The 24208-nt window shown below is 47.3% G+C and overlaps 1 protein-coding gene across 2 annotated transcripts in view; it reads left to right on the forward strand.

The window, feature by feature from the left end:
- TGFA (transforming growth factor alpha) overlaps nt 1-18763 on the forward strand; it is a 118616-nt gene extending 99853 nt beyond the window's left edge. For both annotated transcript variants that reach the window (XM_019969961.2, XM_019969962.2), the window contains exons 4-6: nt 11055-11204; nt 12348-12457; nt 14591-18763. In XM_019969961.2, the coding sequence (XP_019825520.1) occupies nt 11055-11204; nt 12348-12457; nt 14591-14598 (268 nt within the window). In that variant the 3' untranslated portion in view covers nt 14599-18763. The remainder of the gene's footprint in view (nt 1-11054; nt 11205-12347; nt 12458-14590) is intronic.
- Nucleotides 18764-24208: the final 5445 nt, after the last annotated feature.

The raw sequence follows: 24208 nt of genomic DNA on the forward strand, positions 1-24208 counted from the left end.
GCTTTGTGGAGGAGGCAAAATTGTCCTCCACCCCCTTTAAGAACCATCCATCTCTACGAAAATGCCATTTTTATAGGTGGAAAATAGAAGTCAGCAATTTCATATGATCCAACCTAATAGTACCAGTGTGTGTGTGCTAAGTCACTTTGGTCATGTCCAACTCTTTTTGACCCTATGGCCATGGCCTGCCAGGCTCCTCTGTCCATGGGGATTCTCCAGGCAAGAATACTGGAGTAGCTTGCCATGCCCTCCTCCAGGGGATCTTCCCAACCTGGGGGATCAAACACACGTCTCTGCATTGGCAGGTGGGTTCTTTACCACCAGCGCTGCCTGGGAAGCCACTGGTACTGGTAAATAATACTAAATGTTAATAAAAAGCCAGTGTTTATTGAGCTTTGCTTCATGCCAGTCACTGTTCTAAGCATGATCCACATGTTAACTCATGTAATTCTCATGATGACCCTAGGGCATGGAGAGGTTGTGCCCTGATCACAGAGGAGAGTGCACATTCAGACCTGGCTGGTCTGACTCCTAAAGCTGCTTTCTTATCCACGATGCTGAAGGATATCAGGAGTAGCCGAGGGGACTGGGAGAGCCTGCCATAGTAAGCTGTGGTGGGTAGGACTCTCCTTTTCCTGAGGTGCAGCTATGTGAGACTGTGCAGTGGCCCCTTGGGGTGCCTCTGGGCCTCACTTGGAGGGGCACACTGGCCACCTTCCTCCAGGAGAACTGGATAAGGCCCCAGGTCACATCTGCAGAGCCAAGAGCCCTCCTGCCCACCCCATAAATACAAAGCACACTGATGACAAGAGTCACTGTCATTCATGATTACCACTCTTATGAAAATACACATGGGAACCTTGGGGACTGATAGGATTGTTTTTGTTACTTGCCCGATCATTGTGGAAAAACACTGGCCCTGAAGGAAGCGCGACTTTTTAGCCCAGATCTCAGGAAGTCTCCAGTGCAGCAGGTGGAGGGTCTTCTTCCTTCCAGTCACGTCTAGTGCCAAGACCTCAGGCCACCCCCGGCTATGCGATGAGAGGGTCTTCTTTGGAGAGAGAGGACAGTTCTGGCCAAAATTGTGTCAGAAAGTTAGTGTTTCCAGCAGATCAGGGGCTGTTCTAAATGTTGAGAGCTGGCAGCCTTGAGCCTGGGTCAGCAGAGACCCAGAGCGATAACCCGACCTGTGGCTGAGCCCCATTGGCTGGTGGAAGCCTTCTGAGAGTGGGGCGTGGGGGGCGCTCTTGTTCTCCTCAGTCTGGGTGCCAAGCTCTGCTTTTGGCTCAAGGAGATCATTGTCCATCACATTTACACGCCATCAATGTTGGTTTTCTGGACAGCTGGCCGCCTCTCTCCCCACTCACACTGTAACTATTACTATAAATGATAATAGTGAGCTCTGGGTAAAAACTGTGGCTGTGTGCCAGCCCCAGCTCTGCATACAGTGACGCATGCCGTTCTCTCATCCTTCCTCTCAAGTAGAGATTCTCGCCCTTATTGTGTAAATCAGAAGACTAAAGCTCAGAGAAGTTAGGCAACTTGCCCAGAGTCCCGGAGCCCATATACAGTGGAGCTGGGATTCAGTCCCATCAGTTCTAGCCCCCCAAACCCATGTTCTGTTTTGTTGCCCCAGAGGGCACTCTTTCTGCCTCAGCCTCACAGAGTTCGCCTCAAAAAGCTAAGCTTTTGTTTCCAGGAAGGGTACTGGCACTGCCCCTTTGCAGGCAAACCTTCCTCCAGGGGAACGTCAGGGTCATTCCCAACCTTGTTGCCCTGAGCACAGACTCTCAAGGATTCCTTCCTCTGGGTCAAGGGCAGAGTCTATAGAATCTGCTTTTGCAGTTTGGGGAAGCTGACCGTCTCTGGGGAGGCATGGCCATGCAAGATTTTACCTTGTCTTTACCTCAGTTTCCCCATTGGGTCTTGGCACGCAGACGTGTTTCATGTAGCAGTAGATGAACCTGAATTATTCTTTGGTGGTTTTAATTAATTGCTTGCATTTTGGAAGTCAGGTTTACAACTCCAAGCAGATACCCAGCTTCTCTGGAGCACAGCCTGCCCTCTCCGGTTCCCCAGTTTCTACCTCTGCCCACTGCTCCCTGACACGGAAGCTGCGGCCAGTCCATCATCCTGTCGCCCTTCTTTTCTGCTCACAACTGCCAGCTTTGATCATTTCTGTCGCGACATGAGCCTCTAAGCTCAGTGAGGGCAGGACCATACCTTATACCTTTTTGTACTTTCAGTACTTAGAAGAGTGTTCTAATTCATTCATTGCCACTAGATCAGAAATTCTGTGTCTGTGCAGAGAAAGCAAAGCCTGCTGTTCCTGCTCTTAAGAACCGCCCTAGCTCTGGGGGAACTGACACACTCATTCTATCAGTAAAACTCACAAACCTTGAGGTTAAGGGCATGTCAGTCATGAATTTACAAGGAAAACCCACAGGGGCCAAAGATTATAGTCTGAAAAGAGGGAGTTCTTTCTAAAATACTGTAGGCTCTTAAGCTTTGTTTTCCATAAGAACACTAGTATTTGGGTCTCCAGAGTTAAAATGGCATCTCACACTAAAATATGAAATTAAGAAAAAAAGTTAAATAACTAGTCAGAAATTGCCAAAGGTAGTGAACATCATCCTGAAATATTTATGCTCCACATGAACCCTAGATTGCATTTTTTTGGTCTCTCTTTAATAAATCCCTGCTAGGCACCAACCACTTTAGAAAACAAATAGGCGAAGAATTTCCAAAGGCAGTTAGTAAAACCAGAGAAATGCAAGGTTAGGACTCAAGCACCATTTTTTTCCCCTGAGGCAATTTCTGCAAAGTGTTGGTCTGCTGCTTGCAGGAACCTTCAAACAAAGGAAAACAGTTGAAGAAAGCCACCCAGGTGACAGGTTTTCAGGGTTCCAGTGTTGGGAGCCCGTGGCAATTTGCTGAAGTGTCTCACAGCCCAAATTGCCCCTCGGTGACTGAACTCCCTGACTTTCCCACAGCAAAGTGTGAAAGCACATTGCTGTTGGCCAAGGAAAATATTCCACCTGGCTCTGGCCACAGAGCCATCCACTGGGATCTGAACAGTCGAACACCCAGAGAGGGGTGACCGCCTTCAGTAAGCCCGCAGGCTGCCCGTGCAAATGGGAACATGCCTCCCGAGAGACTGGGGTTGGGGGCGGTTTTCCTGCTGGTACTTAAGCCACTTCATGTAGATCTTTCACCTCAACAACCAGCAGGTGGTGGGGTTCGGGGGAGAAGTTAGGACATCACCCAACCACAGATCTTGAGGAAGTGCACGCCTTCTCTCTGCCCTCACCGGAAGCAGATACTGAGGGTCACACAGCAGTTAAAGGCATAAATTTCAAGGTCAGACAGACCCAAGTGACCTAGGACCATTAAGCCTCAGTTTCTTTGTGTATACCTGTGGTGGATTCATTTTGATATTTGGCAAAACTAATACAATTTTGTAAAGTTTAAAAATAAAATAAAATTAAAATTAAAAAATAAATGGGGAGATGAGTATTTCTCAGGATTGTAAGGAGGCCCCAGTGACCATAACGCATGTAGAGTTTTTGCTGTCCAAGATAGGAGCCACTAGCCATGTGAGGCTATTTAACTTATTTAATTAAAATTTCATTTTTCAGTCTCGCTAGCCACATTTCAGGAACTTAGTACTTCTGGGCAGCGAGTGGCTACTATATTAGATGCCACACATACAGACACTATTTGCATCATCACAGAAAGTTATTTTTAAATTTATTGTTTATTGAAGTAGAGTTGACTTATAGTATTGTGTTAATTTCTGCTATACAGCAGAGTAGCAGTTATATACATGTTTGTATTCTTTTTATATTCTTTTCCATTATGGTTTATCCCAGGATATTGGATAGAGCTCCCTGTGCTATACAGTAGGACTTGTCTGTCTATTCTTTGTGTAATAGTTTGCCTCTACTAACCCCAAACTCCCAGTCCATCCCTCTCCCACCCGCTGATCCTTGGCAACAGACAAGTCTGTTCTGTCTCTGAGTCTGTTACTGTTTTGTAGATAAATTCATTTGTGCCGTATTTTAGATTCCACATATAAGGGATATCATATGGTATTTGCCTTTTCTCCTTCTGACTTACTTCACTTAGTATGATAACCTCTAGTTGCATCCATGTTCCTGCAAATGACTTATTTATTTCTTTGTTATGGCTGAGTAGTGTTCTGTTGTATATATGTGCCACATCTTCATCCATTCATCTGTTGAATTACTACATAAGATGCTGTTACAGCATTGGAGAACATTCAAGCCCAGTTCCCAGCAGAGTATAAGAGCAGCCTTCATCAGCACCATCACCATTGTGATCAGTACATTGTTAACCATGACCACAGCTGAAGGATTCAGGTCCTGCTGAAGGGACAGTGAAAGTCGAGTAGACCATGTGCCATGAGGAAGCCCCTACCCCTCCAGTACACTCCTCCCCAAGTGCCCCAAGCAGAGAGGCTATAGGTCATGGCAAATCTTGTTCTTGAGGCCAAGAATGTGTGCTTAGTCACTCAGCCGTGTCCAACTGTTTGCGACCCCTTGGACTGTAGCCCGCCAGGCTTCTCTGTCCATGGGGATTCTCCAGGCAAGAACACTGGAGTGGTTTGCCATGCCCTCCTCCAGGGGATCTTCCCAACCCAGGGATGGAACCCAGGTCTCCTACATTGCAGGTGGATTCTTTGCCATCTGAGACACCAGGGAAGCCCATGAATACTGGAGTGGGTAGCCTATCCCTTCTCCAGGGGATCTTCCCAACCCAATAATCAAACCAGGGTCTCCTGCATTGCAAGAGGATTCTTTACCAGCTGAGCTAGCAGGGAAACCCCAAGGCCAAGGATGGGTAAACCCAGTACAAGTGTCCTGCGGCTCAGTGTCCCCACTCCTACCGCAACCCTGTGGATTTTCTCCACGGTTAAGGCAAGTTGGTATAAATATTTTTCTAAAACCTTAGTCCCTAACTGTTGGTCAACTTTGTCCTTGGCCCCCATATTAAAGACTTTATCTTAGGGTCCATGCCAAAAGCCTTGACTGAAATTCAGAACACTAGCCTCCAGCCAGAGAGTACATCATTGTTTATGAAGACAGTGTCTCTCAAGAGCCTTTAAAATGCTCTCTTTCTTTTATTTACATTTTTAGCACTCATACAGCCCTTCCTTTGTGTCAGGCACTTCACAAGATGTTAACTCGTTTAATGCTCATAACTCTATGAGGTAAGTTTTGTTACTCTGTGTTTTACTGACACAGAATCAGTGGCACAGAGAGGTTAAGTAACTTGCTCAAGGTCACACAGGCATAAAGTGGGGAATGGGATTCAAACCCATGACAATTTGGCTCCAAGTCTATATACCATGCTGTGCCCATTTATGGGATCCTATCCCGAGGAAGTAATCTCAAATGCAAGCAAAGTATATACACAAAGATAAGCCACTGGCATTATTTATGAAATCAAAATTGGATGCAGTCTAAATGGTAAGGGTTCAGTGAAGCAAACTCTGTATAAATTACTTTACAACCATTTCAAACAGCTCCTGAATGTTTCTAATGACATAGTAAAATGGTGAAGAGATGTCAAATTGATACAAAAATTGATACAAATTGTACAATTTGTATACAATTGATTGATCAATTGAAAAATTGATACAAAATAATATTTGTAAAAAAATCTTAACTATGTTAAGAAAACTATATAGAAGTACTTACTTGTCCGACTTTGAGGTGGTCGGATGTGCAGTAATGTGAACTTTCTTTTTCTCTCCACTCTCTTATAATTTATGTACTTTCCAATTTGCTTAGAACCATTATTTTTCTAATTAGAGGATATTTTCCTTAAGAAGAAAAAAAAATTGTAAGAGCACAGCTTACATGCATTATCACCATTTCCTTAAAATTTTAAAAGGCACTGTGAACCAGGTGCAAAGGGGACTTAGGGGGAAAAACTGGGCAACTGGACAGGGCTAGAAGGTCTGAAAGCCCTGAACAGAGGAGAAAGAGAGGCATATTGTTCATAATTTAATTATTGTCGTTTGCTCCTAAGAAAACACCAAAGCCACCTCCAGACTGAATCAGCACACAGCAGAGAAGGTCCCAGGGACCCCCTGGTTGGAGCACATTGCCCCTCATCTTCAGCCACCACGGCTTCTCAGCTCAGACAGGATCCTTGCCCCTCCTGTGCTGCACTTTGCCCTGTCTTTTTTGGGGCATTACTTTCTTTTCGGTTCTTATTTGGGGAAAACAGCCTGTATATGATTCCAGAGGCTCATTTTCAAAATTATGAAGACAAACTCAGCATTCCTTGTGTTTGACAATACCCACTCTCAACAGATGAAATTGAATAATCAAATGGTATAAAAAAATGTTCAGGCTTACACATTTGCCATTCCCCGTGGTGACAGAATAATTCCTATTTTATTCAGATTCCTTTCTTAAACAGAGGTGCTGCATCTCGGGTTTCTCCTGCACCTGAATGAGAAGACCCATTGTACAGCTCCCACCCTAGGGAAATGCCCAGAGAGAGAGGAAGAGGGGAGAGAGGGGAGAGAGGGGAAAGGGGCAGACTTTGGAGTGTTGCTCTCGAGTCTATAGCTTAAATGACCGTTCTGCCTCAGTGGTTCTCAGGCCTGGCCACACATTAGAGTCACTTGGGTGCCCAGACCAATTGGTCAGGGGCATCTCCAAGGGTGTGGCCATGGCCTTGGCATTTTCCAAAGCTTCCCAGGTGATTCTGATGTGCAGCCAGGTGGGATCTGGTGCCTACCTAAGGTCAAGACAGCAGCTGAGTCAAGCGTGAGTCATTTGTGACCAGGTGAGGTGATGCTTCCCCTCACTGTGTGATTTATGCTACAATAATTGGCATAATTAAGCCTAATATTAGTAGAAGCTTAGGAAATTTAAAAAAAATGTTTGTAACCAAACCTTTTCTTGGCCCCCCCCCCCCCCCCCCCCCCCCCGCCCCAGTAAAGAGCAACTGAGAAGGCTGCCTATATTCCAAATGAGTGATGGGGGAAAAAAAGGACCTCTGTCCATCCCCAAACCAGCAAGTCTAAATTGCCTTAGAAAGTCTAACCCTGGCTGCCCAATGGAATCATCTGGGAGCTTTAAAAATACTGATGCCAGTCCTTACTCCCAGGGACTCTGACTTAGTTGGTCTGGGGTGTGGCCTGGACATCAAGATTTTTTTTTTCCAAGCTCCCCAGGCCATTCCAATGTGCAGCTAGAGTTGATTTCACTGGTCAGCCTTCATGGTGGCTTTCAACTTTGGCTTCATCAGAATACCTTCAGCCTTTTCTTTAAGACACCCAGGCCCCGTTTTCAGAGGCTTTGATCTTCGAGGTCCTGGGAAGAGCTTGAGTATCTAGGCCACAGGCTATTCTGCCTCCCACTGCAGTTGGGCTGCTTGGTGCTAAGACTCGCCACTCTAAGAGCTCACCTAGGCCGTGACCTAGAGTCTCATGTACTGGGTTGGCCAAAAGGTCTTACAGAAAAATCCAAATGAACTTTTTTGCCAACCCAATATTTGGCAACAACTCATGTAATTCTTGTGCCTCACCAGGGAAGGTTTCATTCATAAACACGCTGAGCACCCTATTTCAATGAGACTGGGGTTTGAATGTTTGCAGCTGTGACCCTAAGGGGTCAAAGAGGCTCGGACCTCCACTGGAGCAGTTCTGAAGCAAGGCTGGTTGTGAAGGGCCCAGCACTCACATGTTAGGAAGAACAAGAAAGTCAGCAAAGTGTGACTCAGTCTGGGGGCTGTCTTTCCTGATGAGTTAAGATGGCATTGTTTGGGGGCATCTTTGCAATTTGCTATACCCACAGCAGAAAGACCTCTTTACAGGGCAGTCAGCAGCCCATCTTCCCTTTTGCTATGTGGTTTGTGAGTTTGCCATTGAATCAATATCCCAGAGTATCTTCCAAATCAATTTGCATTACACCAGAAAGGTCTCCTTCACAGTTAAGATCCTTAGTTTTTAAACTCTAGAATCCACTCCCCACCCTCTTTCCCCATGCAGTTGTTACTGTTGGGATTAACAGAGATGATTCATGTAGGAGTTTAGCATAGCCTTCAATAAGCTAATGTTGTAATTAGCACTAGGCTCCCACTCTTTTATTTAAATAGGATTTCTTGGAGTCCCCAGCATTGATTTGTTAGTTCATAGGGTTTCCAGCGGAGAAGGCAGTGGCAACCCACTCCAGTACTCTTGCCTGGAAAATCCCATGGACGGAGGAACCTGGTGGGCTGCAGTCCATGGGGTCGCTAGGAGTCAGACACGACTGAGCGACTTCACTTTCACTTTTCACTTTCATGCATTGGAGAAGGAGATGGCAACCCACTCCAGTGTTCTTGCCTGGAGAATCCCAGGGACAGGGGAGCCTGGTGGGCTGCCATCTATGGGGTCGCACAGAGTCAGACACGACTGGAGTGACTTAGCAGCAGCAGCAGCAGCAGCAGCAGGGTTTCCAGAACTAAGCAGTTGAGGCAATTGAGGAGATGTTTGAATCCTCCTTTCCAGAGCCTGTGGATTAGAGGAGTTTAAGCTGGGTGAAATTGCCTCTCCTATGGCCTGGATCTTTATAATGGCTGTGCAAATTGTCATCACACTCTCCTCCCTAGGAGGAAACAACACCAACACCCAACTACAGAGACGTCTCATTGACTTGGCCACAATTCCTGGTTAGACATCTAACAAAGCCCAGGCTCCCCAACCCTCTTCTGTTCAGTGGTTCACCAGAAATTTTGTAGAGCTCCGTCTTGCCTGTAGGAGCCTGGATGCTGGCTTCCAGTGAAGCTGGCAGGAAGGGCAGTCACAGAGGTGGGCATTGTCCTGAGGGCCTTTAGGGAAAGACAGGCTATAGAGATCCATGGAAAGAGCTTTGGAAAATGGATGGATGGATGAATGAATGAGTCTTCAAATTATATCTTCTTGGAGAATGTGGTCTTTGAGATGGAGTTTGAGGAAGGAAGTGAGGAATAATGTTGCAGGCAGAGAAGGTAGCAGTAGCTGAGATGGACAAGGGGAAGGTAATCATTCATTCACTCATTCATTCACAAACAGGTGTGTGTCCTGAGTGTCTATGTGCTGGCACTAGTTTAGTTGACACTGGGGGGTGGAGGACTGATGGGTTGGCTGAAATCTAAGTGACAGAAGATAAAGTAGAGGGGGTAGATCAGGGTCCTGCAGATATGGGGTGTTGGATGCTAAATGAAAAGAGGAGGAAGCCCACAACCCAGGTGAGAGCCATCAGGGTGCAGAGTGAAAACTCACAATGGCTGGAGGTGGCACCCTTTGCAAGATTCTCTGTAGACACTCACAGCTTCATTTGTGCATTACCTGTGCCTGCTGTTTATCGCCTCTCAGTCTCAAGTTCAGTCCACACTTTAGCTTTCTCCTGGTGGGAAGGGACCAGTGCCTTTGTTTTCTCCCCTGCGTACAGGGTGAGCTGTTTCCTGACTTTGGCCTTCACGTGATCCTGTTATTAAAACCAACCAAAAAAAAAAAAAAAAAAAAACTTGCCCCTGTTTCATAATCCCCACCCCGAAGTCATCTCCCTCCTAGCCTGAGCCTGTGAGAGTCTGCGCTGTTATTCACACTTCCGTGGTCCAGATCCTTTTTCAAGCAAAGTCTTCTTGCCAGAGCTCCCGAATCTTCCTCCTCCCCAGAGCCTGCTCCCTCCTTAGGTCTGCGGAGAACCCTGCATTGTTGGCCCTAGAACCTCAAGTCTCCTTTACTGTTTTAAGATCAAGAGCTTAATCTGCAGTGTTTTTATCCCAATCCTGGATAGTATACAGGGGCAGCAGCTGCTGAGTGAGCCGTAACCCAGACCCTGGGGTCCACAGATCTGGGAATATGTTTCTCTCTCTTCTGGCTCTTTGCAACCCTATGTAGCCCACTAGGTTCCTCTGTCCAAGGAATTCTCCAGGCAAGAATACTGGAGTGAGTGGCCATTCCCTTCTCCAGGAGATCTCTTTGACCCAAGGATTGAACCAGGATCTCCCACATTGCAGGCAGATTCTTTACCTCCTGAGCCTCCCTGGCATGGTGGTCACAAGCAAATGACTTGACTTTTCTGTGCAAACTAAATGAGAAAACATGGGTCAAATGTAAATTAATCTTTAACTGAAAGCAAGTACCTGAATTCAAACTAAAAATGCCTTTAAATGAGGTACATAACGATTGAGCTTTGGAATAAAGAGCACCAGTGGGAAACTTTACCATTAAGCAGTCTTAGAGACTGAAGCTGTATGCTCCAGTATCCCAGGCTGTGGCCTTAGGCAGCCATTTTTGCAACATCTCCTGTTTGCCTTAATTTTAAACCCATACAGTACTTGTTCTTTTAACATTAAAATGATTAAGATTTTGTTAACATGGAGCAAAAGCTATCCTCCAGGAAATACCCTGTATTTATCCTGTGACTCCTGGCATCTGGGGTCTGGAAGCCCCCAGATTAAGGGAATCACAAATGTAAGACCCCTGGGGCTTTTCAGGCCCTACAGTTACGAGACAGTGCTGCTGGTTCTACTCCAGTACGTGCCCCTGTGCGCTGGATCACCTGGTAAATGCTTGCAGGACTAATTAACCCTGACAAAGAATATAAAAATCAAGCCACAGTCTTTGTCTCCTGATGGTTTAGCGTGTTTTCTTTCTCTCATCACTGGGAATTCTGAATACACACATTTAGTTTAAAAATAACCTGGTTTTTTATGAACTGCCAAAATGAGCTTCACGTCCTAGACACATTTGCTGCCTTCCTCACTCCCCCAGGATCTGGCATAGTAACCATGATAACAGAGTGCTTCAGCAGCACCTTGCCTCCGCAGATAAGCTGATGAGTTACCTCGTTCTCCAAGCAAGAGAAGCCTCTGCAGGGGAGTCGGGGCGATTTTACCGACACCTTTGCCTCCAATAGCCAGGGCTGGAGGGGCCCCTTTGGGCTTTTTTGTAGGGCTTGGGTCTCTCCAGTCCAGTCCTCCTGGGGAGTACAGTGAATGAGACCTCTGCCTGGAGAGCGTGCTGATGTCCCTGTCTTCCTCAGCTGCCACTCTGGGTACGTCGGTGCACGCTGTGAACACGCAGACCTCCTGGCCGTGGTGGCTGCCAGCCAGAAGAAGCAGGCCATCACCGCCTTGGTGGTGGTCTCCATCGTGGCCCTGGCTGTCCTCATCATCACATGTGTGCTGATACAGTAAGTCTTCACTGCCCCTGAGGCCGGGTCCCCCACCTGCCTGCCTTCCCGGGGCTATCTGCAGCGCTCCCAGATAGCAGGGCCACCTTGGCAGTTTACCGCTGTGATGTCTGATTGGTGTTAACAAAGCGAAGAAGGATTTTGGTGAAAGCTGAGCGGTATGAAGGGCACACAGCCTGGGAGATCTCCAGCAAGTGGGCCTTGACTGGAAGCAGAGCCAAAGGCTTGGAGTCTTCACCATTGTGATGGGGGTGTGCAGGGGTTCCAGAGGGAACTGGAAAGGCTCCAAGCCTCCTGTGTGCAGTTAACAGCCACACTTCCTCTCTGCAAATCCTAAAGCCACTGTTGCTGTTACTCCCTCTGCTCTTCCTCCAGACCTCAGTTGCTGCCTGGCATCTTCCAGGAAGCCTTCCTGAGCCCCTTTCCGGGTGTTCTTAGCCTCATTTGCTTGCCTATATCTCCCAGTTGGATTGCTCTGCAAAGGGACAGACCCGAGGGTTGTATTTCCAGTATTGGGCCAGAATACTGGCCCAATATTCCCTGGAAATATGGGTAGCAGGTGCTCTGAGAGGATGAGTTTGCCATGACCAGAGAGTGTTAGTCTTCAGAAAAAGATCTGAAGCCATGGAGTTGCTTGGCTTATTCTTTCATTCCTTCCGTGGGTCCGTACAGTCTACCTACAGTCCCTGCTTTACTGCTTGCTGGCTGCTCCTGATGGATGACCCCATCCTGAACCCACGCAGCCCTGCCAGCCTGAAGTGGTTTTTTGGCCCAGTCCTGACAGTGGTTCTAAGTGACCCAACTGCTGCTTTATGGAGCAAACAGCTGGGCCACCGGGGTGGGGATGGGGGATGTGGAATGACTGGTCCCCTCTGTCAACTGGAGCCTATTTGGCCAACCCAGAGAGGAGCGGCCACATAGAGCTGGTCTTTTGGGGGTGGCCAACAGATCCTTCCGCAAGTGGCCCCAAAGGCTACCTCCTTGCAAAGCCCTCAGCCCTGTGCTGTGATTGTCCCTCCGGAAGCTCCAGGGGAAGGATAAGTAGAGCCCGGAGCTGCCCAGCAGGCCCCTCCGGCAGCCACTGCCCCAGCTGGGCACTCCTGCCAGGCTCCTACCCAGCCCGTGTTCTCTGCACCTTTGCAGCTGCTGCGAGGTCCGAAAACACTGTGAGTGGTGCCGGGCGCTCATCTGCCGGCATGAGAAGCCCAGCGCCCTCCTGAAGGGAAGGACTGCTTGCTGCCACTCAGAAACAGGTAAGGAGGCTGCCTCGAGGGAGGACTTTTCCCTCAGGAGACACTGTTGGGTAGAGAAAAGGACCGCCTGTTTCAAGTCAGGGCAGAAGTTCTTGGAGGGTGAAGCAGAAAGAAGGGAGAAAAAGAAGAGGACATTTATCCTACCAAGTCAGATTCAGTTTATTCCAATGTGTCTTTTCCTCAGAAGGTGGCTCTGTTATCCTTACCTGTGACTGTGTGACCTTTAACAAGTAACTTAACATCTCTGAGCCTTGGTTTTCTCATTAAAAAGATGTCGTGCAAATTAAATAAGTATTGAGATGAAGAACCTGGTGTATCACAGACTGGAGACACACAACAGATGTCCTTTCTCTTTCTCTTGAGAAATCATCTTCCCTTTCCCAGCAGTGAAATGATAGATGCGGCTTTTAGAAGGTCTTGAAGGACTCTGAACTCTTAGAATCTTGTGATCTTCATTCAGCTTACCATTGTTCCATGAATATTTTCTCCAACATCCGTGAAAAAGACTGGACATCTGGCTAGAATGCCAGACTCACATCTCCAGAGCCTTCTCCAAGCATCCCTAGCTCCAGGCTCCTGGAGTCAAATAGCAAATTAATCCAGACAGGCTCTGAAAAGTCACACATGAGTGAGTTTCTGGAATGCTTGTTTGACCAAAAAGACTGTCGTAAACTTAGCGTTCCTTTTTAGGAAGTGGTTCGTCAAGAGACAATCACCCCAGCCTCATCCACCTGAGGGTGGCTTCTCTACTAAATAGTCAGCTCAAGGTTGTGTGGAAAGGGCAGGGAGAAAGTGCCTGCTGCACTGCTTAGGCCTCCTGGTGGTCTGACCTGGAGGGAACTGAAGGCAAGGGGCCGCTGTTACTTGATCTTCATTTCAAGAGCCATAGTAATTGTGCATGAGCGGTTCGTTTGGTTTAGGAATGTGCTAATTCATTGATCCTCGCAGTAGTCTTGAAGAGGGTGTGGGTAAACTGAGTCTGCCAAAGACCTGTGTGGAAGGTCTGAGTCCCTGGGGGAGCTAGGATGAGACCCAGGGCCTCTGAAGTCCCCACTCCCGTTTCCTCCACTACCTCGCGGTACCATGCATTGAGCTAATGAAGATAAACATTTTTGTTTGGTCTTTTAACACCAATAGAAAAAAATTGTGTATGGCTTTTTAAGAAAATTGATAGTATTTTTGTACCCTCAGTCTGCACCTTGGCAGAGTCATTTAGGGTGGAGTAAATTTCTTGTTAATGTCACTTCTTCTCTACCTACATTTTGAGAGAATGTTGGCTTTAAACCCAGCAATGGGTCTGACCTTGCAGAGATGGCCAAGGCTAAAGCCCCTCTTCTTAAGACAATGGGTACACTCCACCTCCAGGGAACCCGGGAGAGACCAGTGCAGGAAGATGTCCAGGCTGGACTGGACTCAGGAGCTGCTGGGGACTGGGTGCACCCTGCTTCCCCATGACAGGCACAGAGGATACCCTCAGGACCCTGCTGCTGCTGCTGCTAAGTCAATTCAGTCGTGTCCGACTCCGTGCGACCCATAGACGGCAGCCCACCAGGCTTCCCGTCCCTGGGATTCTCCAGGCAAGAACACTGGAGTGGGTTGCCATCTCCTTCTCCAATGCATGAAAGTGAAAAGTGAAACTGAAGTCGCTCAGTCATGTCTGACTCTTAGCAACCCCATGGACTGCAGCTTACCAGGCTCCTCCGTCCATGGGATTTTCTAGGCAAAAGTACTGGAGTGGGGTGGCCCTCAGGGCCCACCCATTGAGAAATAAGGGGGTCTATTCTTCCATGGCCTTAGAGGAAGCCATTCTGCTGCCAGAGCCCTTGACTAGCTCCTGAGCTGCCCACTAAGCCGCTGCTGATGAGGGAACTGGCAGCAGATGGGCTGAATCACCTCCAGTTGAATGAAGGCCTTCAACAGTGTGTGTCCCTGTTCCCTTCTTTCCTTTGGTGCTGAAAGCACAGATTCAGGAGCTACTGCCCCTGTGGTCGAACCAGCAGAATGTGGACTTGACTGCCCGAGAGAACCCAGTGACTTGGGCTGGTGCATCCCCAAGTTTCTGTCCCATGCCAGTTTTCCCAGCCTGGCTGGAGTGTGGCCTGCAGAGCTTAACCTGTTTTTCCTTCCTTCCAGTGGTCTGAAGAGCCCAGAGGAGGAGTTCTGCCAGGTGGCCTGGAGCAGCCAGAGGGAAAAAGGGCTTCTTGAGTTCGGCACAGCAAGGGCTGCCAGGCTTGGGCCAGCAGGCCTTTCCTTCTCTGCCTGCCATCACCTGTGCAGGCTTTTTGTCTTACGTGGGCCTTCCTTCAAAATTCTGTCCAGAACTCTGTCTGCTTGGGGTTATCCGGTGTGACCTGGAGAAGAAATCGGTGGACCACAGTTTAAAGACTGGTCAGAAATGAATGGCACGGGGTGGACCTCCTATTTACCTAATGACCTATGTGCTTCGTCATCTACATCCAAGTGTGTGTAGGTGTGTTCTGCCAGTTACGGATACCAGACCCGTCTCCCCAGAATAGTCTCCATCGTGCCTGACACTGGAGTTCCTATAATTGTTACAGTTTTTTTTTCTTATCTGCTTCTTGGGGAAAATGGTGGAAAAAAGCATCACTGCTTTTTGCTACATGAAGATGCCAGTGGAGGAGGAGGCATGCCAGTCCTCTGTCAGGAAACCCTCAAGCAGCCCAGTGTCTTCCATGGACACATGACGTTGAAGACCTTCCTGAGCTGTTGCCGTCCTCAGAGCTAATTTCTTATTTATTAGATGGATGATGATTTATTTTAATCTCTTAAGTCAGTGTAAAAAGTGTAAAAGCCTTTCAGACATCTACATCAATGATCCATGTATTGCTTGCCAAAAAACTAGACTGATTCGAAATGCCTGGTCTCTTTGGGACAGCTAAAACTTGGGGCGGTGGTGGGGGAAGCACCAGGATGGGTGGAGATGGAAGAAGAGGAGGAGTTACTGATGGGAGCAAAGATTGGGGTTCAGAGATCATGCCATTTAATACACAAAACTGGTAAATGCCCTACGATACATTCCTGCTGAAAAGTTAGCAGAGCTTACAGTGGAGGCCTGGCACCTTATTGAGGAAGAGGAAGAGAGTCTGTGTGTGTATCTACAAGGAGGAAACACGACAGTGACTACACTGCTCTTATTAAACCTATTAACCTTCTGGTGGGCCGTCCGAGAATCTGTTTAGACATAGAGCTTTAGCAGAGAGCAACAGGCATTTGGAGTTGCACCCATGAAAGGGGACCAGTCACTTATTTTCCATGTTGCTACTTGGTTGATTTGTTGCTTTATTTTGAAAAGGACAAATTGAACTTTCCTATTTATTTTTAAGCACTAGGAGAAATATTCCAGTAATTTTATTTTTCTTTTCCATTCAGGATGCTAGGTTTTTGTTTTTTGTTTTAAAACAAAAACTCTTAATAAGCTGCCTCCATCACGTGGGTCTTGCTTTTCCCTCAGAGAAGGAGAAGTTGTTCTCCTGGGTACTCTCCAACCCAATGGGCCTGCTTGTGGGAAACCCCGGTTCACTCCAACTTCGTGGTGGAGCTCATCCCTAGGAATTGTTATTAAAATTTGCAAACAGGGAAACAATGAAATAATTTGTAAACTCCTTATGTGAGGGAACTCTTATTCACCAATATTTGAAAAATGGGAGATCTCTACCTATTAACCCTTCAGTGCCTGTAGCTCCTCACTTCATGAAAGGGACTTTTAAAATATGTCAAGTGAGCTTGAAATTCCTACCAGGTCATTTTGTCCTGCTGGAATTCTTCTGCCCAGCATGTCTATTTCAATGCATTTTCTCTGTGTTTCTCACAGTTAAGAAAATTATATGACCTGTGTTGCAATTCTGGCACTTGTATTGAATGACGCTGCACCCAAAGCACCGAGATTAGAAATGGGATCTGTTCGCCAGCAGCGTAACTGACATAGCTTCTGGGGTCTAGTCATGAGAGAATATACGCTTAAGTTCGCATTCCTTACACAGGTCCTACAGCAGCGGATCTGCGGGCTGGGGCTTCACCCCCAGAGATGCAGTTGACACTGGTTTGTGGACCCCAGCTTGCCGCCCCCCCCCCCCCTTTTTTCATCGGGCTCTCCTGAAAGTCTGATTCCGGTATAGAGAGACTAATGGAAGTGGAGTGGCATCATTGGTTTTTAACTTGAAATCACATATTTACTTTAGAACAGTCTTTCCTCAGTCTTTTAGAGACTGTTTGAGGTCTGGTTGCCTTTAAAGAGCAAGAACTGATATTGGGAATGTCTTGTGGGGTTTTCTCCACCTACTGAGGAAGGATCAGTGTCCAGTCTGTAGGCACCTAAGGGCCTTTGCAGAAGGGTGAGGAGGTGAGAACCAAGAACCTTCTTGATTTCCCATGGGGACTTCATACTTAGTGTCTGTGAATGCTCCAGTCACAGCTGCCGGTGCCCCCCGCTTCCAGTGCTGATATAGCCATGCAGTGCACAGGCCCAAATGTGTGCCACCCTGGGAGAGTTGGAGGCAGAGGCTGGGATCAAGGCGGACCTTTGTCCATGTCCAGGTTATGAGAACCTTGCTTCTTTAGTGATTTCTCTCTCAGAAATCAGAATGGCCACTAAGCATTGGATTCCTATGCCATTTGTGGCATTGGTACTTCTTTGGTTAGATATAAAAATGCCCCCTTTTCAGGTTAAAAATCGTCTTCTAATCCAACTCTGTAGGTTCCCTGTGTTTCCTTGCTTTTTACAAAGCCAAGTTCATTATGATTAGGGACTTGTTCCCAAGATCTGACCTGGTGAGCAGCTGCAAACCAGGGGATGGGGAACACAGCTGTTTCCAATATCTGTCTCAGGAGAAATGCAAAACCCCCATTTAAAAGGGGCAGGGGAAGAGAGAGACTGCTTCCAAATCTTCAGTGGAGCCTGGATTTTCCCACTGCTGTACAGGCTGTGACTTCTTTAAGCATGCTGGCAGGAAACATCTTCTTCTAGATGGAAGGATATACAGCAGCCAGTCCTGATTGGGAAGACACATCTGAACACATGTGGTAAACAAGCAAGACTTGTGTGCCAGCAGAGGAGAGGGGCAGAATGTCCCCAGACTCTATTTTCCCATGAAAGGAGATGGTAGAATTGACATTACCCCCACCCGCATTGGTGAGGGAGGAGGTGCACCTCCAGAGCTTTGGGGAGCCTGGTCTATGCAGGTGGAGCACGTGTCTGCATCTTCAGGTTTCCCGGGTCCAGGCTGCTTCAGTGCACATGTACCTCTGGCTGCTCTTCCACCGGGTCCAGGCTGCTTCAGTGCACGTGGACCGCTGGCTGGTCTTCCAGGCCATTTTGACAGGAACAGTTCAAAGAGGCTCCAACACTGTTCGGGAGATCCTGATCCCATAGTGGGATCTGGGCTTTGATTTCTCCCAACCTGCTCAGCTGAGGAGGGGGCAGGGGGGTGATTCAAAAGCCCAGGACAAAGGAGGACATCACAAAAACAAGAAGAACACGTATGTTTGTTCTTAATGTTCCAATAGAAGACCTGTTCTCTAGCCACTGATTTTATCAGGCTTTCTAAAAGGTCTCATGGTAAACACACACAGTACTGAACACAACGCCTCTTCCTAGTGTAATAATACTGAAGTGTTCAACTTTTCACTATCTTATTATAACAAACCTGATGCTTTTTTTTTTTTAGAACTTGTTACTCTGACTTCTGTATATGTTGCACTGAAAAGGTTAATATTTAATGTTTTAATTTATTTTGTGTGGTAAGTTAATTTTGATTTCTGTAATGCATTAATGTGATTAGCAGTTCCTTTCTTTAATATCTGGATTATACTTATTTAAAGAGTAGTGAGCAATATAAAATGCCGTTGTGTTTTTCAGTAATGTGTATTGTTGTCAGTTGTACTGTACCTTGTTTGGAAGGATGAAGGAATGAACTCTTTTTTTTTTTCCTAAATCAAGACTGAAGCTTTTCTTTCATGAGGTTGGGAGATGGCTGAAGTACATTAAGATTTTTCTCTGCAAATGTGAATGGTGCGAAAAAAAAAATAGATGCTCTTTTGCAAAATGTGGGAATCCTTAAATTAACTTTAGTTGATCCCTATATGCTTGTAAAAACCAAATTCTCTGAAGTTCTTCTCAATATATATTTCATTTACTGTATGTCCAACAATACGCTAATTAGTGTGGAAGACGAAACAGACAACCCCTGCCCCAAGGAATCAGAATCTGCCTGAGATCAACTGACGTGCAGAAAATAATTCCAGACTCATTCCAGACAAAATACAAATAAAGCCTGAAATTGTGATGTAGAGGAGTGTGTGTGTTAATAGCTGTAATTCTCCACATGTGGTCCCCAGACCAGCACCATCGCATCACCTGGGAGCTTCTAAGAAAGGCACATTTTCAGGACCCACCCCAGACCTATTAAACTCTCAAGATGCCATGCACTCTCTACCTTCCAGATGAGTCTGATACATACTCGAGTTTGAGAACCATGGTGCTATAGGATTCCAGGAAGGGCAAATTCATGTGGGCCTAGAGTTTTTAGGAACGGTTTTCTAGAGGATGTTCAGGGGAAGTGAAACTTAACACAATTTACCCCGTAGCATTCAAGGTTAACAGCCATCAGGTAGTACAGTCTTGAGGTAAGGCTTGCATTTATTTGGATCTTCTCAGCCTAGTTGAAAAAAAAAAACAGGCCTGTCCATCTCCTTCCACACCACTGCTCACACCCACCCCCACTCCCCTCTGCTCAGTTTCTGACTGTAAGCACTTGTTCTAAAACTGTCAACCCAGTTCTTACAAGCCTCACTGCACTTAAATTCCCATACAAGCCTCTGCCATTCTAACCCATGCATGGGCCGCTGGTGTGCAAGGTGAAGCAGGGGAAAGTGAAACCGTCGCTGTGAGAAGCAAGAGCTAGGTCGAAAGGCAAATCCAGCTCTCTGAAGTGAAGGAGGTGCCTGCGGAGCCCACTGTCCAGGCCTCAAAGGTCTTAGCATTGGCTTCATGGGAAGACAGCCACCCAGGCAACTCCTTGTTCTGAGTGTCCTGTCTGGTATCTGTCCCTCAGGAGGCCTTTACCCACCTCTGAGGGGAGGGGGGGACAGACCTCTACCTGAACTCAGTGTCCCCCTCATGACCTTAATCAGTCTTCAGGGACATCTCCAGGCCCGCTTTCTAAACCACTGAATTTTCTAGTTGGCCCCTTTCTTCTCCCTAATTTCCAAGCCTTCCTGCCAAGGCTCCCTCTTCCATTTCTGGTGTCTGGTATGCTGGACTATCTAGGGTGGTGGGGAAGGACCTATCCCAGGAAAAAGCTCCCTTGAACTTGGAATCAACCAGACCTTCCCTCATTTATCTAGGTGATGTGCGGATGCCCACTCGCATCCATGCTGTGCATAGTTGGGGCCTGGTCTTTGTGGATGCTGTCGGCCCACACTTCAGACCCCTGCTTTGCCTGGTTGCTCTGTGTCCTGCCTCCTGCCTGGCCAGTTTTGGGTGCTGAAGTGTGGCCTAGCCTTGCCCTCCCTAGCTTGGAGCTCCCTGCCCAGCAGCAGCCTGGAATTCTAACCCCAACTCTCTTTCCCCATCTCTTGAAATTCCGTCTTCCAGTTTGCTCTCCCCAGGACTAGGTTCCAAGGTCTTGAGCCTTATGCCTCTGCCTTTTATCCTCAGAAATAGGAAATGACATGCCCATGGTCACACAACTTTGGGTCTAGCAATGCCTGTTCTACTAGGCTAGCATCTCTCTCCCCAAATCAATTGAATCCTAGAATCTGTTGGGGTGGAGCTTGAACATCTTTTAAAATCTCTCCCCATGATTCTAATCCTATCCCTACTGACTTCTGGAATACACCAAGCCCCAGGGAGCCTTTAGCATAAGAGAGCATTGATGCCCAGAGCTGAGATATCCTCCCAGGGCTTGCCACCCTAGTCCCTGCTTAAGAATCCCTTAATACCCAGCAGATGTTAGCCCTGGGGAAACATGGAGGCTGGGCCCTCCTTTCAAGGGAGATGATCTAAAGCAAGCAACAGAGAGAACACCTGTGGGAACAGGGGCCCCTGAGGAGTACTGCAGGGTACTTGAGGTCATGCAAGCCTGGACAATGGCTTTTCAGGAGCCAGATTTCAGATGTGAGATTAAAATGTGGTGACATTTATCCTGAAAATAAAAAGGAGATTGGGGAGAAGGAAAAAAAACAAAACCTCTCTCCAGGCACATTTACTCAATGGAAGCTTCAGGCCCTGAGGCGCAGCAGCACGAAGTGCCCCAGGACAGGAGGAGCCCCGCTGCCATGAGGCCCTCTAGGGCAAGTCCAGGCCTGCCACTGGAGCCCCTCTCAGGGTCAGGGGAGTGGGGTTGAGAACTGGGCAGGAGAAGAGCTCCACTCCGGGGCTTAACTGCCCTGCATATTCCAGGGAAGGACTCTCCCCAGGTCTAGAAATGTGACGTCCCAGAAGGACTGTGCTGTGACAAGCTGGCATCATTTAAACCTTGTCCCATCAGAACAGAACAGTGGTGCCCCAGCCCTCCAGCGTGGTCTCCCCCTGCCTTTGTACAAGAAGCTCCCCAGACAGAGCCCAGGGGCTCTGGGTCCCTGTGGTGGAAAGAGGCCTGGAGCTGCAGACCGGGGCATGGTTACAGCCTCACTTCTGGGCTGTGTCACCTGGGGTGGTGTTGAGTCTTTCTGAGCCTCCAGTCCCTGCCTGTTTAGCTCAGGGAGCTGTTGAGATAAAACTTATAAACACCCACTTGCTCAGCCTGATTCTTGAAATAAAACTAATGCCATTGATAAACTGTCCAGCTCAAGGGAGGCCTCCTCCATTCTCTAGTGGCATTCAATTCAAGGTAAAAGCAGGCATAGGGGAGGAGCGTAGGAGAAATATTTCCAGAGAGCCGATGGCGAAAGGGGCCACATTCAGAGGGTCGTGGTCCCAGGGCAGCACCTTGAGAGATGGTTAAGGACCCAGAGGAGTGAGAAAGAGTGTCCTTGGACATAGGAAGGTATTCAATATGCCCTCAAGTTGCCGGGCCAGAGACAAAGAGGTTGACTTCAGCTCAGCAGCGGGTCTTTCTCATGGTTAGAGCCATCCCCTGGACTACTGTGCTCCCTAACACCTAAGTGATCAAGCAGAGACTGGGTCACCAGCAGGGACATAGTGGGTGCCCTGGTGAGCTACAACGTGAGCCAGAAGACCTCTGGGGGCCATCTTCCTCCAGCATCCTGACCACCATCTCCAGCCCAAGAGTTCCTGTGTTATCCCAGCACTCCAAACCTTCACCTACCACAGCACCCTTCTAGAATAGTCTTTGGGAACCCAGACCTAAGCCTCTGTTTTCCCCTTGTTTTTCTGTGGGTCTTGTAGCGTCCTGGAGCTTCTTGGTGATGGAGGGGCATCTCAGGCCCTGCCCGGTCCCCTTCCCTCCCACCTGCTGACTTCAGGTGGAGGTGGTGGTGGTTTAGTCACTAAGTTATGTCTGACTCTTGGAATCCCAGGGACTGTAAGCCCGCCAGGCACCTCTGTCCATGGGATTCTCCAGGCAAGAATACTGGAGTGGGTTGCTATTTCCTTCTCCAGATTCCCTTCGTAGTACAGCAGAAACTAACACAACTTTGTAAAGCAGTTATACTCCAATAAAAAAAAAAAAAGAAAAAAATAAGACTGGTTTTCAGACACTAAACAGCAATGCAATACAGGAGAATGATGCTCTTATAGATGAGAAGGAGATAAAGGAAATCTACAGTTGCATCTTCAGGCAGAAGTTCAGGGAGGAGAAACCTAAACAGAGCACAGTAGTCACCTTGAGATGTGAGGAGAGAGTTGAGAATTTAGGGAAGTCAAGGTAGGGAGAAAGTGCAAAGCAGAGAATCCGAGAGGTGAGGGCTGCAGCAATTTGCCTGTTAGCTTAGTTGATTAGCAATCGGCATGTGAAGAAAATTCCTGAGGGCAAGGAAAAGAAACACTGGGAAAGAGCAGGAGGAATAATTCCCAAGCCTCACAGAGGGCTGGGGACAGTTTCCATTCTCCACAACCAGAGCTGAGAAACATTGGGATAACAGGGCTTGAGCACTCAGAAGAGTACTGCCTTGGTCCTCAGAAGGACCATTTCGCCTGTGCTGGTCTCACCTGATAAAGATGAACGGCAGATCTGGAAAGAGTGAACATTTCTTCATAACTCTATCCCAGAACAAGGCTTAGACTCTCAACAAAATAAAACTTACAATGTCTAACCTCCAGTTCAATATTACCAGGCATGTGAGGGAGAAAAATATTACTTATCGTTAGGAGAAAAATGAATCATAGAAAAAGACCTAGCAATGATATAGATCAGATAACAGAACAAATCCCAGTTAACTGAAAAAGATTCAAATTATAACAAAACATGTTCTTTGACTACAGTGGAGTTAAATTAAAACTCAGTAACAAAGACATTTAGAAAACCGCGAGATATTGGGTTTCCCAAGTGGTGCTAGTGGTAAAGAGACACAGGTTTGACCCACAGCACCCGTCTAGAATAGTCTTTGGGAATCCAGACCTAAGCCTCTGTCTTCCCCCTGTTTTGCTGTGCGTCTTGTAGCCTCCTGGAGCTTCTTGGTGATGGAGGGGCATCTCAGGCCCTGTCCAACCCTCTTCCCTTCTGCCTGCTGGCTTCAGAGTCTGTGGCTTAACCATATTCAGGAGGGCCCCTATGCAGGGATCACAGGAGAGGGCCTTTCCTGGCTCTTCTCCATCCCCACATGCCTAGATATACTGGTGCCTTCCCAAGCCACTCTCCACCCCTCTCTCCCTGTGCCTGGCTGTGGACAGCCTTTGTAGGGCTCTCTTGCCCTCTGGCTTCCGGTTCAGCTTGTGGGAGGCTCTGAAGGAGAGATCAAGGTTATTTGCTTGTTTTTATGGTGCAATTCTCATCTGTTTTATTAAACTTGCCTATAGTTGATTTACAACATTATACTAGTTTTAGGTGTACAGCATAGTGATTTAATATTTTTATACATCATATTCCATTTAATCTAGATAGCATATTAAAAAGCAGAGACATTACTTGGCCAACAAAGATCTGTCTAGTCAAGGCTATGGTTTTTCCAGCGGTCATGTATGGATGTGAGAGTTGGACTATGAAGAAAGCTGAGCACCGAAGAATTGATGCTTTTGAACTGTGATGTTGGAGAAGACTCTTGAAAGTCCCTTGGACTACAAGGAGATCCAACCAGTCCATCCTGAAGGAAATCAGTCCTGAACATTCATTGGAAGGACTGATGCTGAAGCTGAAACTCTAATACTTTGGCCACCTGATGTGAACAACTGACTCTTGGAAAAGACCCTGATGCTGGGAAAGATTGAAGGCAGGAGGAGAAGGGGACGACAGAGGATGAGATGGTTGGATGGCATCACCGACTTGATGGACGTGAGTTTGAGCAAGCTCCGGGAGTTGGGGATGGCCAGGGAAACCTGGTGTGCTCTGTGGTCCATGGGGTCGCAAAGAGTTGGACACGACTGAGCGACTGAACTGACTATCAGGGACTTCCTCAGTGGTCCAGTGGTTGAGACTTCGCCTTCCAACGCAGAGGGGTATGGGTTTAATCCCTGCTCAGGGAGCTAAGATCCCACAGGCCTCACAGCAAAAAAAAAAAAAAAAAAAAACAACCAAAAACCCAAAACCGAAACATAAAACAGAAACAATATTGTAACAAATTCAATAAAGCCTTTAAAAGTCCACATTAAAAAAAAACTTATAAAAAACTCCTACA

This window comes from Bos indicus, chromosome 11 (genome assembly GCF_029378745.1).
Source record: "Bos indicus isolate NIAB-ARS_2022 breed Sahiwal x Tharparkar chromosome 11, NIAB-ARS_B.indTharparkar_mat_pri_1.0, whole genome shotgun sequence".
In the NCBI taxonomy this organism is placed as follows: domain Eukaryota; kingdom Metazoa; phylum Chordata; class Mammalia; order Artiodactyla; family Bovidae; genus Bos; species Bos indicus.